General features: G+C 46.1%; 1 protein-coding gene across 7 annotated transcripts in view; it reads right to left on the bottom strand.

Moving 5' to 3' along the window:
* Vps13d (vacuolar protein sorting 13 homolog D) overlaps window positions 1–13422 on the bottom strand; it is a 220483-nt gene that overhangs the window by 206810 nt on the left and 251 nt on the right. For all 7 annotated transcript variants that reach the window (XR_005285964.1, XM_038335369.2, XM_042055363.1 and 4 more), the window contains exon 2: window positions 8840–9009. Coding sequence is in view for 6 of the 7 variants with exons in the window: in XM_038335369.2 (XP_038191297.1) it covers window positions 8840–8936 (97 nt within the window). In the remaining variant the exon portion in view is untranslated. The remainder of the gene's footprint in view (window positions 1–8839; window positions 9010–13422) is intronic.

The following is a 13422-nucleotide window of genomic DNA, read 5'->3' as shown; positions in this document are numbered from 1 at the left end:
TCTGTACCTCCCTTCCGTGAGGCACAATAACTGGTCAGAAGGCACAGAAAGAACAGGGCCAAACTTGATGACTCCGAACAGGATGTGCAAAGACAGGGCAGCCAGCTCTAGCTCTGCTACCATTGGGATCCGAATGTCCACCTAAGGCCCATGAATTAAGGGATTATCCCAGCCCATGACACTACTGGGAAGCAGCGGGGCCTTTACTTGGTAGAAGTTAGAGTATTGAGGACATACCCTCAAAAGGGGTACTGAGACTCGGGCCCCTCACTGACTCTGCTCCCCATCTGTCACAGGGTAAGCAGGCCTGCTCTGCCAGGCGCTTTAACCATCACTACAGGCCCAGGGGCAATAGGGCCGAACAACCCATGTGAACCAAAACTGTGAGCCAAAATAACCTTTCCCCCTTTTAAACTAATCGTCCCAGATATTTTATCACAGTAAGGGAGGGCTGACACACAGGCTTGGCTGACTGTGCAGGGCATTCATCTGCACATATACAACCAAGCATTACTCTGAAGGCCACAGGGAGACATCACCCCTAGCCACAAAGTGCTGAGAAGAGGGCCTTGGAATGATAAAACTGTTTGCACAACACAAAACCATTTCTGAGCCACGTGAATCTGTCTGGGATGGGTGTTTTTGAGAACAGGGCATACATCAGCTGGTAGAAAGACCCAGGAACCAGGCAGACAAAGCAATGCAAAGATGTAATGATGTAGGCTTGGTACTTCCCCAGATAAATGACTATGCATTTATTTGCATATCTAAAAAGAGGTCAAACCTAGCAACTTGGCAGATTCAAGTGTAGTATCTTTTTTTCGGTGGGGGGAGGGGTCTCCACATCACAGCTTTAAGACTAAACTAAAGTAAAATAAACCTACTTCCAAAGGTTGAGAGAAAATTATCATAAAGGAGAAAAAAATCAGAAAATCTTCTCCTTAGGTGAAAATGACTTTCAAGCACAGTTTCCTTTTTTGTTTTTGCAGCACTAGAAATAGAAGACAGGTTCTTGTACATGTGCGGTGAGTGCTCCATGTGCGGTGAGTGCTCCATGAGCAGCAGTCATGCCCTGGCCTCTTTTCTCATTTGCACTGAGAATGGTTTTATTTTCCATATGCTAATCCGGCACCAAAGCAGGTGGCTCCTGGGTTTCCCTGGCTGCTGTACTGCTCAGAAGTGGAAGGAACTCACACTGAAAACATTAAAGAAGCTGAAGCAGGGAAAGCATAGCAGGTTCAGAAAGGAAAGAAAAGAAACAGAATCCTACAGCAAGCCAACAGTTAAGAAAAAAAAAGTAATGGTTCAAGATAGAAGAAAACTAGTCTCTCTCTCTCTCTCTCTCTCTCTCTCTCTCTCTCTCTCACACACACACACACACACACACACACACGCACGCACACACACACGTGTGTGCCCACGACATGCCCTGCTGGGAAGGGCCCTGCCCTGCTAAGAAAGACTGCCTGAGAGTCAGGCAGCAAAGCACCCGAATGACTTAGGCGTTTTCAAGGCCAGATGCCACTTATTGATTTCCAGGCAAACAATTTCCTGGCTTATTTAGGGACTGCTTGCCCCAAAATGCCTCACCCCACACTGGCCAGAGATGTATTCACTGACACTGTAGTGAACTCAGGCCTCAGGGGACTTTCCCAGACATCTCTAGTGACCAGATTCTCTTCATTCTGCTCCAGGTCATTTCAAGGACCACGCTGAAGAGGGCTCAAAAAACAAGGGGGTGGGGGTTGAAGTGCAGAGTCCTCGCATGACAAAGCCTCTACTTTCTGACTCCCCTGTGCCTACAAGCTCCCAGCCTCAGCTCCTGGGATTCACTCCACAGGAAGAGTGGGGACCCCTCCTGTGCAACCCACTGAAACCCTTCTCTGCTCACTCAAAAGCCACCCACAGTAGCTTTCCCCAGGCCCTACACACAGAACAAAAGGCTCCTCTCCCATGCACTCCAATACATAATGTAACTTCTTTTGTAGTTGAAGACAGTGTCTCACAGGCTAGTGACCCAGACTAGCCTGGAACTCACTATGTACACCAGACTGGCCTTTAACTCATAGCAATCCTCCTGCCTCATCCTCTCAAATGCTGGAATTATAGGAACCTTCATATCCAGCTATTGCCTCTAGGTAAAGTTAGAAATGGCTGCCATGTTGCTGTTTAATTTGCCTCCCCAACAGGTGAGTGGCTCTGAGGACAGGGACTTTACAGCTGGGGTGGAACAATGATAGCGACAGTACCTACCACTTAGTGAGGTCTTACTGTGTGCAAAATATTCTATCATTATCCCTCTTTCCCCCAAATAGTAGACCTCAGACTGGGGCCCTCCTAATCTCCCACCCACTCGTGCAGGCAAATGTTCTCCCACCAGGCTATAACCACAGCCCCTGGATTATCACATTAAAAAACACTCATTTACCAAGAATTCAAGAGCAAAGAGGGAGATATGGGAGGGCTGAGAAGGAGGGCAGGGAAAAGGTAAATGGTATAATTACAATCTCAACTGGATAAGAGAAATATTTTTTAAATATTTAATATATGTGGGGTGGTTAGCCCTCATAAGATTTTATATTTGAATATCTGGTTCCCTGGGTGGTGGGCTGTTTAGGACCGATTAGGAGGTGTGGCCTTGTTGGAGGAGGTGTGTTGCTAGGGGTGGGCTTGCAAAGCCCATGCCTGGCCCAGTCTCTGTCTTACAACTTGCTGATCAGATGAGAGCTCTCTGCTCCAGTGACCATGCCTACTGGCCTGCTCCCATTCTTCCTACTGTGATGACCATGGACTGCCCTCTAACTAGAAGCAAACCCTCAATTAATTGCTTTCTTTTATTAGTTGCGTGGGCTGTTGTGTCTCCTCAGAGCACTAGAACAACACCTAATACACTATGATTTTTAATTTTATATTATGTGTATGGATGTTTTGCCTGTATGTATGTACGTCTGTGCCTGGTGCATGTAGAGGCCTGAAGAGGGCATCAAGTCCCCTGAAACTGGAGTTACAGACAGTTGTGAGCTGCCATGTGGGTGCTGGGAATAGAACCCGGGTCCTTCGGAAGAACAAGTACTCTTAACTGCTGAACCATCTTTCCAGTCCACGTATTATCTCAATCTACATAACAAGGTAAAGAAAGACAAGTTGAATATCCCTGTCTGGAATGCTTGGGATTTCAAATATTTAAGGTTTGGGGGCATTTTCTGATTTTAAAACATTTGCATAGATATACTATTTGGGCATTCCCAAGCAAAAATCAAAACTTCAAGGCCAGGGTTGCAGATCAATAGGTAAAGCACTTCCTCTCTCACGCTTGGAGCCAGTTCCACCTCAGACCTGCAGACCTGCAGAAGTGTGCACACCTGTAAGGCCAGCACTTGGGATGTGAAGGCAGAAGGATCAGAAATTCAAAGTCGGGGCTGGAGAGATGGCTCAGTGGTTAAGAGCACTGGCTGCTCTTCCAGAGGTCCTGAGTTCAATTCCCAGCAACCACATGGTGGCTCACAGCCATCTATAATGAGATCTGGTGCCCTCTTCTGGCCTGCAAGCACACATGGAAGGAATGCTGTATACATAATAAATAAATAAATCTTAAAGAAAGAAAGAAAGAAAGAAGGAAGGAAGGAAGGAAGGAAGGAAGGAAGGAAAGAAAGAAAGAAAGAAAGAAAGAAAGAAAGAAAGAAAGAAAGAAAGAAAGAAAAATTCAAAGTCTTCCTCAGCCCCAGAGCAAGTCTGAGGCCAGCCTGGGCTATCTGAAGAATCCAGATGGGAGAGCTGACTGCTACCAGTTGTAACAACTCAAGTCTGATCACTAGCACCACACTGTGGAAGGAGAGAACAGACTCCCACCAGCTTAGCTATCTTCTGACACCCACCTATTCCATGTGGGGCACACCCCACTCCCATCAACCAACTAATCAACAGAATGGAAAGAAAAGGAAAAGGGGAAGAGAGGAGCATGTGAAGGAGGAAAACTAATTTTTAAAAATATTCAAAATAGAACAAAAAAAATTAAAGTCAAGTGGTGGTGTCACATGCTTTTAATTCTAGGCAGAGATAGGCAGATTATCTGCCAGTTCAAAGACAGTCTGGTCTACAGAGCAAGTTCTAGGACAGCCAGGACTACACAGTGAAACCCTGTCTCCAAGAACCAAAAAAAAAAAAAAAAAAAAAAAAAAAAAAAAAATTCAAAGCGCAACCACTGTGCTCCAACAACATCAGAGGCTTTTGAGCTCTGTCAGTAATAAATGCTCTAAGTTTCCTAACAGTCCAGACTAGGGTTGGTTACACGACCTGTCCATCAGTTTCTCAACTTTGAGTTGAGAAAACAAGGCTTAGCAGACAAACAGTGTGCTTAGAAATCTCAGAGCTGGTTAGGAGGTAGCACTAGAGGTCATAGGAGGTCTGTCGACCTGGGGCGGAAAGAGGGAGAGAGGGTGAAGAGGGCCTTCAGTGGCCATGTGTCACATGCAGCTTGTAAGTGAGGAAAGCACTGTCAGGCTTGAGCCTGACTCTTGGGTGCTGTTCCCACCTCAGCTTTTGGTATCAGTCCAACCACTCGCTAAGTATTGATCAGGTGTGAACTCTGGCCTCCAGCTGCTCTTGCATCCTGGCATTTTAACTACTTTAGGACTGAGCATAGCCCACCGCTAAAGTCCCACCCAACAGCCAATCGCGTGCTGACCATCCTGAGGATGGATGCTGAGGACTAACCTGCACTGACAGCTCTAAGCTCTCTGACCCACATGAACCTGCTCAGTCCTCAGAACCCTGCGGGATGGTTAATAACTTCTCAGATGCAGAAACTAAGTAATTTGTTCACGTTAAGACAAATGTTACAACTGGACACAGTCTGATATATAAATACACAGTTTTGTGGTGGTGACACACACCTTTAATCCCAGCACTCCGGAGGTAGAGGCAGGTGGGTCTCTGTGAGTTCAAGGCCATCTTGTTCTAAGGAGTAAGTTCCAGGATAGCCAAGGCTACACAGAGAAACCCTGGCTCGAAAAACAAAACAAGAAAAGTCTTCTCCCACCCCCCATTACCCGTTGCAGGCAGTCCAGCCACTTGAGCACTGTCTCCTGTGTCTCCCCAGACATTTACAACAGTAAATATTCGTTACTAGATCAGAGTAACAGCCTCGTGCCTACCTAGCACCCTGTGCCCTCAATCCCTACTCAACCACATCACGATAGGCAAATACTGTCAGCTCCTCTCATGACCTCAGTTCAGAGGAGTGCCCACACACTGCACTGTGTTGTGGGTTCTTAGTAAAGGGGTCAAGTTCTTTCATAACTAATGCCAGTTATGGAAAAAAAAATTCCTCAAGGTTTCATCCCACAAATTTTTTTGTTTGCTTTTGTTTTTCGAGATAGGGTTTCTCTGTGTAACAGTCCTGGCTGTCCTGGTACTGGCTTTGTTGACCAGGCTGCCCTCAAGCTCAGAGATCCGTCTGCCTCTGCCTCCCAAGTGATAGGATTAAAGGCATGTGCAACCACCCCCAGCTAAATTTTTTTTTAGTTCAAGGTCTGCCTACATAGCCCTAGCTGTCCTGAAATTCACTATGTAGAGCAGGCTGGCCTCGAACTCACAGACACCTGCCTACCTCTACCTCTGCAGTGCTGGGACTGAAAGCATGCCTCGCTACACCCAGCTTCTTTCCATAGATCTAAAAGCCAGAGAGAAGAATAGTCCTTAAAGAGGATGTAAGAAAAATTACCCTAACAATGCATGCAGTTGTTACAAGATATTTTCTGCTGAACCTCGACAGAGGAGGACTGGGTGGGGGTTGGTGGTAGAGGAGAGGCAGAGGGAGGGAACGGGAAGAGAGGAGGAAAAGGAAACTGCAATCAGAATGTAAAATAAAAAGAAAAAAATTTAATTTAAAAAAAAGATATATTACATCTAAGCTGTATGTGGTGGTGTGTGCCTATAATCCCAGCACTTGCGAGGCAGAGGCAGAAGGATCACCACCAGTTTGAAGCTGGCAGAGACTTCACAGTATCAGAATGAGCCAGGGCTACAGAGTGAAAATCATCAGGAAGCCCAGGGAGATGACTCAAAGGGTAAAGGTTCTTCCTGCCTAGCCTGAATATGACTCTTAGAACATACAGGGTGGGAAGAGAGGATCAACTCCCAAAGTCGCCCTCTAACCTACACACACATACACACACACACACACACACACACACACACACGCACACACACACGCACACACACACAGTGGGAAGAGGTTCAGCTCCCAAAGCCACCCTCTAACCTCCATACACGTGTTACGGCATGTGTGCGCACAAATGCACAAAAGATATAAATGCAACTACGATCGCTTTTGATTCATTTAATTTTTATGTGTGCTGGTATTTGGACTGTGTATGTCTGTGAGAGAGTCAGATCCCTGAACTGGAGTTACAGACAATGGATGCTGGGAACTGAACCCAGGTCCTTTGGAAGAGCAACCAGATCTCTTAACCACTGAACCGTTTCTCCAGTCCCTCTACCCCTCTACATACTCCATATGTAGAACAGGCTGTCCTGAAACTCACTATGTAGACCAGACTGGCTTCGAACTCATAGAAATCCACCTGCCTGTATCTCTCAAGTACTGAGATTAAAGGTGTATACCACGCCTAGCTCAAACTATATTCTTTCTCTACATGCATTAAATAGTCCCACTTTGAGCTGAGCAAAGAGAAATTAAATTTTTAAAAAAGAAAAGGGGGAAAGATGCCCCTTTCCAATTCCCACATAAAATCATAGAACTGAGTGTACCACGTGCAGGCCAGCAAAGGCTACCATGCCCCAAACCTTGCGTACTTTTACTTCTAAGCAAGACAATATGCTAGGGAAATAGCTCAGTGGTAGAGTACTAGTCTACTATCCCCGGAGCTCTGTGTTCAATTCCCAGAACCGAAGCAAACCTAAAAAGGAAAAAAAAAAAAAAAAAAAAAAAAAAAAAAAAAAAAAAAAGACAACTACTAAGCAAAAAAGTTCTCAAAAAATTCCATCAAACCAGGCGGTGGTGGCGTATGCCTTTAATCCCAGCACTCTGGAGGCAGAGACAGGTGGATCTCTGTGAGTTCGAGACCAGAACTGGTCTACAAGCACTAGTTCCAGGACAGCCAGGGCTATTATATAGAGAAACCTTGTCTTGAAAACAAAACAAAAAAAGATTTCATCAAAGACCACAAGATAAAATACTTTAAAACTTTTAGTGAATGCCTATGTTGTGTCTGTGAAACAGGCTAGGAGTGTTCCCACGTGATCCTTACAGCAACCATAGGAGGAATATTGCCCTCTTTTGCTAAAGAAGTTGTGACTCAGAATTTTATCAGCTAATAAGTTTGAAGCCAAAGTCAACACCACTGTCATGACATAGCAGCTGCGTCCAAAAAGCTAAAACCTAACTGGGGTAAAGCAGTCACCAGCAATATGTCTTACTGTTTTGGTTTAAAAAAAAAAAAAAAACAGCCGGGCGGTGGTGGCGCACGCCTTTAATCCCAGCACTCGGGAGGCAGAGGCAGGCGGATCTCTGAGTTTGAGGCCAGCCTGGTCTACAAGAGCTAGTTCCAGGACAGGCTCTAGAAACTACAGGGAAACCCTGTCTCGAAAAACCAAAAAAAAAAAAAAAAACATTAGCTGGGCATAAACCCCAGCACCCAGGAGGCAGAGGCAGGCGGATCTCTGAGTTTGAGGCCAGCCTGGTCTACAAGAGCTAGTTCCAGGACAGGCTCTAGAAACTACAGGGAAACCCTGTCTCGAAAAACCAAAAAAAAAAAAAAAAAAAAAAAACATTAGCTGGGCATAAACCCCAGCACCCAGGAGGCAGAGGCAGGCAGATCTCTGAGTTCAAAACCAGCCTATCTTCATGGTCAGTTCCTAGCTTGCCAGTCAGTATTATATAGTGAGACCTTGTCTCAAAAACTGAGATGGAAAGTGTCAGAGAAAGACACCCCAAGTTGACTTCTGGCCTCTGAACATACCCATGAGCTCTCACTTGTGCACAAACATGCATCATATTACAGCACACAAACCCACAGGTAAGCTAGGGTAGGTGAGGTGACTCGGTGGGTAAGGGCAGGTGACAGGAAGGCTGCTAACCTGAGTCTGATACCTTCACCTGCCCCAGAACCCACATGGTGGAAGGAAAGAACCAGCTTCCACAAGCTGTCCTCTGACCTCCACATGGGAACCAGGCACATGCATTATCTTCCCACACACAAACAAAGAAATGCAAATTCTTCATTTAATTAATTAGTTGAGGAAAGGAAGGAAGGAAGGAAGTGATGGAGGACTCTCACTGGTTAATAAAGAAACTGCCTTGGCTTTTTGATAGGGCAGGATTTAGATAGGTGGAGTAAACAGAACAGGATGCTGGGTAGAAGGCAGTGAGGCAGATGCCTCAGGCAGATGCCATGCCTCTCCTCTCCAAGACAGTCGCCATGAAGCCAGCCACCAGGTCAGACATGCTGAATCTTTCCCGGTAAGCTACCACCTCGTGGTGCTACACACATTACTAAATATGGGTTAAAGCAAGATGTGAGAATTAGCTAATAAGAGGCTAAAACTAAACTAATGGGCCAGGCAATGTTTAAATAAATACAATTTGTGTGTTGTTATTTTGGGTGTAAAGCTAGCCATGCGGGAGTCGGGCGGGATGAAAAGCAGGCCTGATTGCCTCCTCACTACAAGGAAGGCAGGAAGGCGGGAAGGAAGAAAGAAGGAAGGAAGGAAGGCGGGAAGGAAGAAGGAAGGAAGGAAGGAAGGAAGGAAGGAAGGAAGGAAGGAAGGAAGGAGGCAGGCAGGCCGGCCATACCTTACTGCAGAGACGTGTGCTTACCTTTGAGAAGTGCAACTGAAAGCTGGTCAGTGTTCAGGTTATTGACATATTTCCCCAAATAGGTATTGAGAACCCAGGCCACAAGACCTTCCAACATGACTATTTCCTCAGAAAAAGGTGATTAGAAATCATGGATCACTCTTTATTTCTCTCTCTCATGGTCACAGAATCTATAAAAGAGGAAAAGAGGAAATTAACAACAACAGCTTGGCTGGGTGTGGTAAGACAACGCCTTTAATTCCAGCACTTGGAAGGTGGAGGCAGGCGGATCCCTGTGAGTTCCTAGACCAGCCTGGTCTAGACTTCTAAACCAGCCATAGATAAATGATCCTGTCTCAAAAACAAAACAGAACCTGAATTGTATTCCTATGCTGGCATCCTGTTCTACCTGCCTGCAGGTGGAAAAAGGTAAGAGGCAGACTTACAGAGGCGCAGGAGGAATGGAAGACCAGTGTTCACACTGGTCTTCAGTCACAGGGAAGGTCACCAAGAAACCTGAAAATCACCTGCAATCGGAAGCTGGGGCTTTTAAATTAACTATTCTCTGAAATACTTCCTTTGGGGATGAGACTTGGGATCAGACTGCTTTAGTTAGGGCTTTTCACAGGGCCAATCTGGCAACATCTGAACACGGTCCTTTTAGGTGTATGTATGTCATATTCATGCAGAAGCCTGTAGGGGCCAAAGGAGGGCATATGGTCCCCGGAACTGGAGTACAGAGGGTTGTGGGCCTCCATGGGGGTACTAGAAACCAAACCCAAATCCTCTGCAAGAGCTAGTGTTCTTAATCCCCCAACCATCTCTCCGGCTCTGTGGAAATATCTTTGATTACTGCTATTTCAGATGCTGCTGTGGCTATCTTGTGAGGAGGGACTGTGGAAGCTGCCAAACATCTTACAGTGCTCATGACAACCCCACAAAGTAGACTCATTCAGCCCAAATGCTAAGAAGCGGGAGCCTAGATCAAAGCAAAAATGTTCAAGAGGCTGTGAGAATGAAATTCACACTCTACAACACTAGTTAAGGTGTCCTAATTAAAATGTGCAAATTTATGCAGTAGGCTCATTCATAAAACCATGGGAGGGAGAGACAGCGTTTAGTCACTCATTTGTTTGTTTTCCCCAGACCGGGGTCTCATATATCCAAGGTTGGCCTTGAGCTCACTATGCAGCCGAAGATATAGGCTTGAACTTCTGACCGGAGGTAAAGAGGTGCTGAAATCACAAGTGTGCACCACCACATCTGGTTGTGTGGTGCTGAGAACTGATCCAAGGGCTTCAAGCATGCTAGGCAAGCACCCCAGCACCTGAACCACATCCCCAGCCCTATCACTAAACACCCCGAAGATGCTGACCTAATGAAGAGTTTTAGCTGAACACCAGAAATCCTCCAGCTATGGGTTCGGTACTTAGACTCAGTACTGAACCACAACTGCTCGTTACAATAAGTGGTGTGATATTGTGCTTACCAGTATTATAAAAAAAATATATATAGACTATTCTTTTAAACACTTAATAAACATGCTAAAGCTTATCAAAATATTGGCAATTAAAATCAGTTTTTGTTTCATCTGGTGTAGGTATAACTATGATACTTTAGCAAATATTTGTAAAAGGTTTTGCCTCGGGGGCTGGCGTGATGGCTCGTTGGTTCTCTTCTTCCAGAGAACTAGGTTCAATTCCCAGCACCCACATTGTGGCTCAAATGTGTAGTGCCAGTTCCAGAGGATCTGATGTCTTCTTTGGTCCTCCATGGGCACCAGGCACCACATGGTACACAGACATTCATACAGAGAAAACATCATAATATAAACTAAATTTTAAAAAGAAATGTTTTGCCTAAGGTTATATAGATGATTTTTACTATTATAAAAGGTTAACATGAGGGCCATACAAATAGCTCAGAGGATAAAGGCACCTACTGCCAACCTCAGGGCTTGCGTTCCATCCCCAGGACATACAGGAAGGAAAGAACTGGCTTCAGAAAGTTGTCCTCTGACCTCCATATGCAAGCTGTGGTATGGGCACACCCACACACAGGCACAAATGCATATACACACAATAAATAAACATGATTTTTAAAAAGGTTAACATGAGAGATTAAAACAGGTAAACAAACAAAAAGTTTGAAGTAGAAGTCCACATTTTTAATCGGGGCATCTCAGCACTGGGAGGCAGAGGCAGGGAGATCTATGAGTCTGAGGCCAGCCTGGTCTATATAGAGAGTTCCAGGACAGCTCAAAACAAACAAACAGAAACTACAGTTCAGGCAGGTGCTCAGATCACTGGGCTAGTGGATTCCGATCAGAACTCTGAGCTGTAAATCTTGCTCTAGGCCGTCCGTGTTGACCATCAGCCACCACACCAGACATTCCAGATTTCCTGTGGCCTGTGTCCCACTTGGAACCAGACTATTTTCAGGATCCTTTCCAAGGACTTTGCCCAATGACTAGTGAGTTATCTTAGTGCCAGAAGATACACTCACCCCAAGGGAAAAGCTATCAACACAAAGAAGACCCAAAGCAAAAGCCCCCTGAAAGTCAACCCAGTCTCCAGGGAAGACTGATAGTTACTTCTCCGTAATATCTAGCACTTCCATGCAAGGTTGATTTATTATCAGGGACAGTTAAAAAACCAATTAAATAGGCTGGGTGGCGGTGGCACAAGCCTTTAATCCCAGCACTCAGGAGACAGACATAGGTGGATCTCTATGAGTTCGAGGACCACCTGGTCTACAAGAGCTAGTTCCAAGACAGCTAGGGCTGTTACACAGAGAACCCCTGTCTCAAAAAATAAGTAAATAGATAGATAGAAAGATAAATGAACAATTACCTATTCAGGGTGGTGGCACATATATTTAATACTAGCAAGAGCTTTGAGTTTTAAGGTCAGTCTGGTCTACCTCTACGTAGGAAGGTGTTCCAAGTCGGCAAGGCACATACTGAGACCCTATCTAAATAATAATATCATTTTAAAAATTTGCAGAATACTAGCCTTATTTCCTCCAAAAAAATTTTTTTGTAATGGCTCCAGATATAAAACTAAGAATCTAGGAGCGACTCTTCAGTATTTATTTAAAGAGATCACAAAAACAAAATTTTCTTGTTAATCAAAAATGCTAGCCGGGTGATGGTGGCACACACGTTTAATCCCAGCACTTGGGAGGCAAAGGCAGGCAGATCTGTGAGTTTGAGGCCAGCCTGGTCTATAGAGTGAGTTCCAGGACAGTCAGGAATACATAGAGAAACACTGTCTAGAAAAACTAAAAACATTTCTATATTGTCACTTTTAAAAAGGTAAATCTATTAAAGTGCAGTGTGAAACTGACTAGCCTGTTTCACTATGTGAGCCTCAAACAGTCCTGGGCATCCAGCCAACGCTGGAGTACTCTTTATTTTTGTTATTGCCATTAATTTCAGCCCTAAATGCCAACTCTCCCTGAAGTACCAACTGCAGGTGTTTTCCCAGTACAGAGAAACCAGTGTCAGGACAGCATGAAGGCTCAGAGAGTGAAGGTAGCTGCTACCAAGACTCAAGACCTGAGTTTAATCCTAAGAACCTACACGGTGAAAAGAGAGAACACTCCTACAGGTTGTCCCCTGACCACACACACAACTGTAAAATAATTTTACATTTTCAGGAAACTACTGTGATTTTGCACCCAAGTTCAGGCCCTACTGTACTTTACTCTCAGCGTCGAAGAACACAAAGAAGACATTTACAAAGGCATGGGCGGCTAGCGCCCTAAGATGTTCCTCAGCTCAGTAAATTGGGGCCCAAGCCAGAAAGCATCCATTAGCTCTGCTAAACATTGTAGACCAGGCTTGAGGCCACCTCAAGGATTCCCTGAAGGAATCCGGTTTCAGGAAGGGCCGCCAGACTGGCCAGAATCCCAGTGTTTATATGTTCGGGTCCATCAGGACTTCTAGGCAGCTGCCCGGCAATAACCCCCACCTGGCTTCCCCTATCCGCTGTGGCAGGTGACACTGAGGATCTGGGCTCAGACCACAGCCTGGGCAGACAGCCGGACATGACCTTGAGCCAGGCCCCTCCCGAGACGAGGCCAGACCCGGGAAGGGGAAGAAGGATTGGCAACTGAACCCGGGTTGTCCCTCTATGAGGCAGCTAGGACTCAGAGCTGAGGGATCCCCGGAGCTCAGCCACAAGGGGACAACTCGGAGTGGGTGTCAGGCCAGGGCGAATGCAAAGCTTTCCTTGCCTTCCCACATCTCCGTCGGCTGTCAGAACCCCAAGCCTGGCAGCAGCAGGGGACAGAGCCACCAAGCCTAGAGAAGATGGCTCTCTAAGTTACTAAGGAAGCCGAAGGGTGCCCTACCTGGAGGTGGAGAGAGTAAGGGGAAACCCCAGGGACCAGGCCTGATGTCCCCACCCAGAGGTGACCCCAGAGGGGATGGAGGCACTGAGGGATGGAATGACGCCCCGCTTGGTGGGGGGGGGGGGGTGCTGACCCAGGGACACTGGCACGTTGGGTTCAGACCTCGGGAGGAGTGACACCCAAAACCCAGGGATGTCGCCAGGCTGCAGGGACCGGTGCCCCAAGCCCGGGCCTGAGGTGCCACCGGC

This window comes from Arvicola amphibius, chromosome 6, assembly GCF_903992535.2.
Source record: "Arvicola amphibius chromosome 6, mArvAmp1.2, whole genome shotgun sequence".
Classification (NCBI taxonomy): Eukaryota; Metazoa; Chordata; class Mammalia; order Rodentia; family Cricetidae; genus Arvicola; species Arvicola amphibius.
The sequence above is the reverse complement of the archived record's forward strand: the minus strand, read 5'-3'. Positions and strand labels throughout refer to the sequence as shown.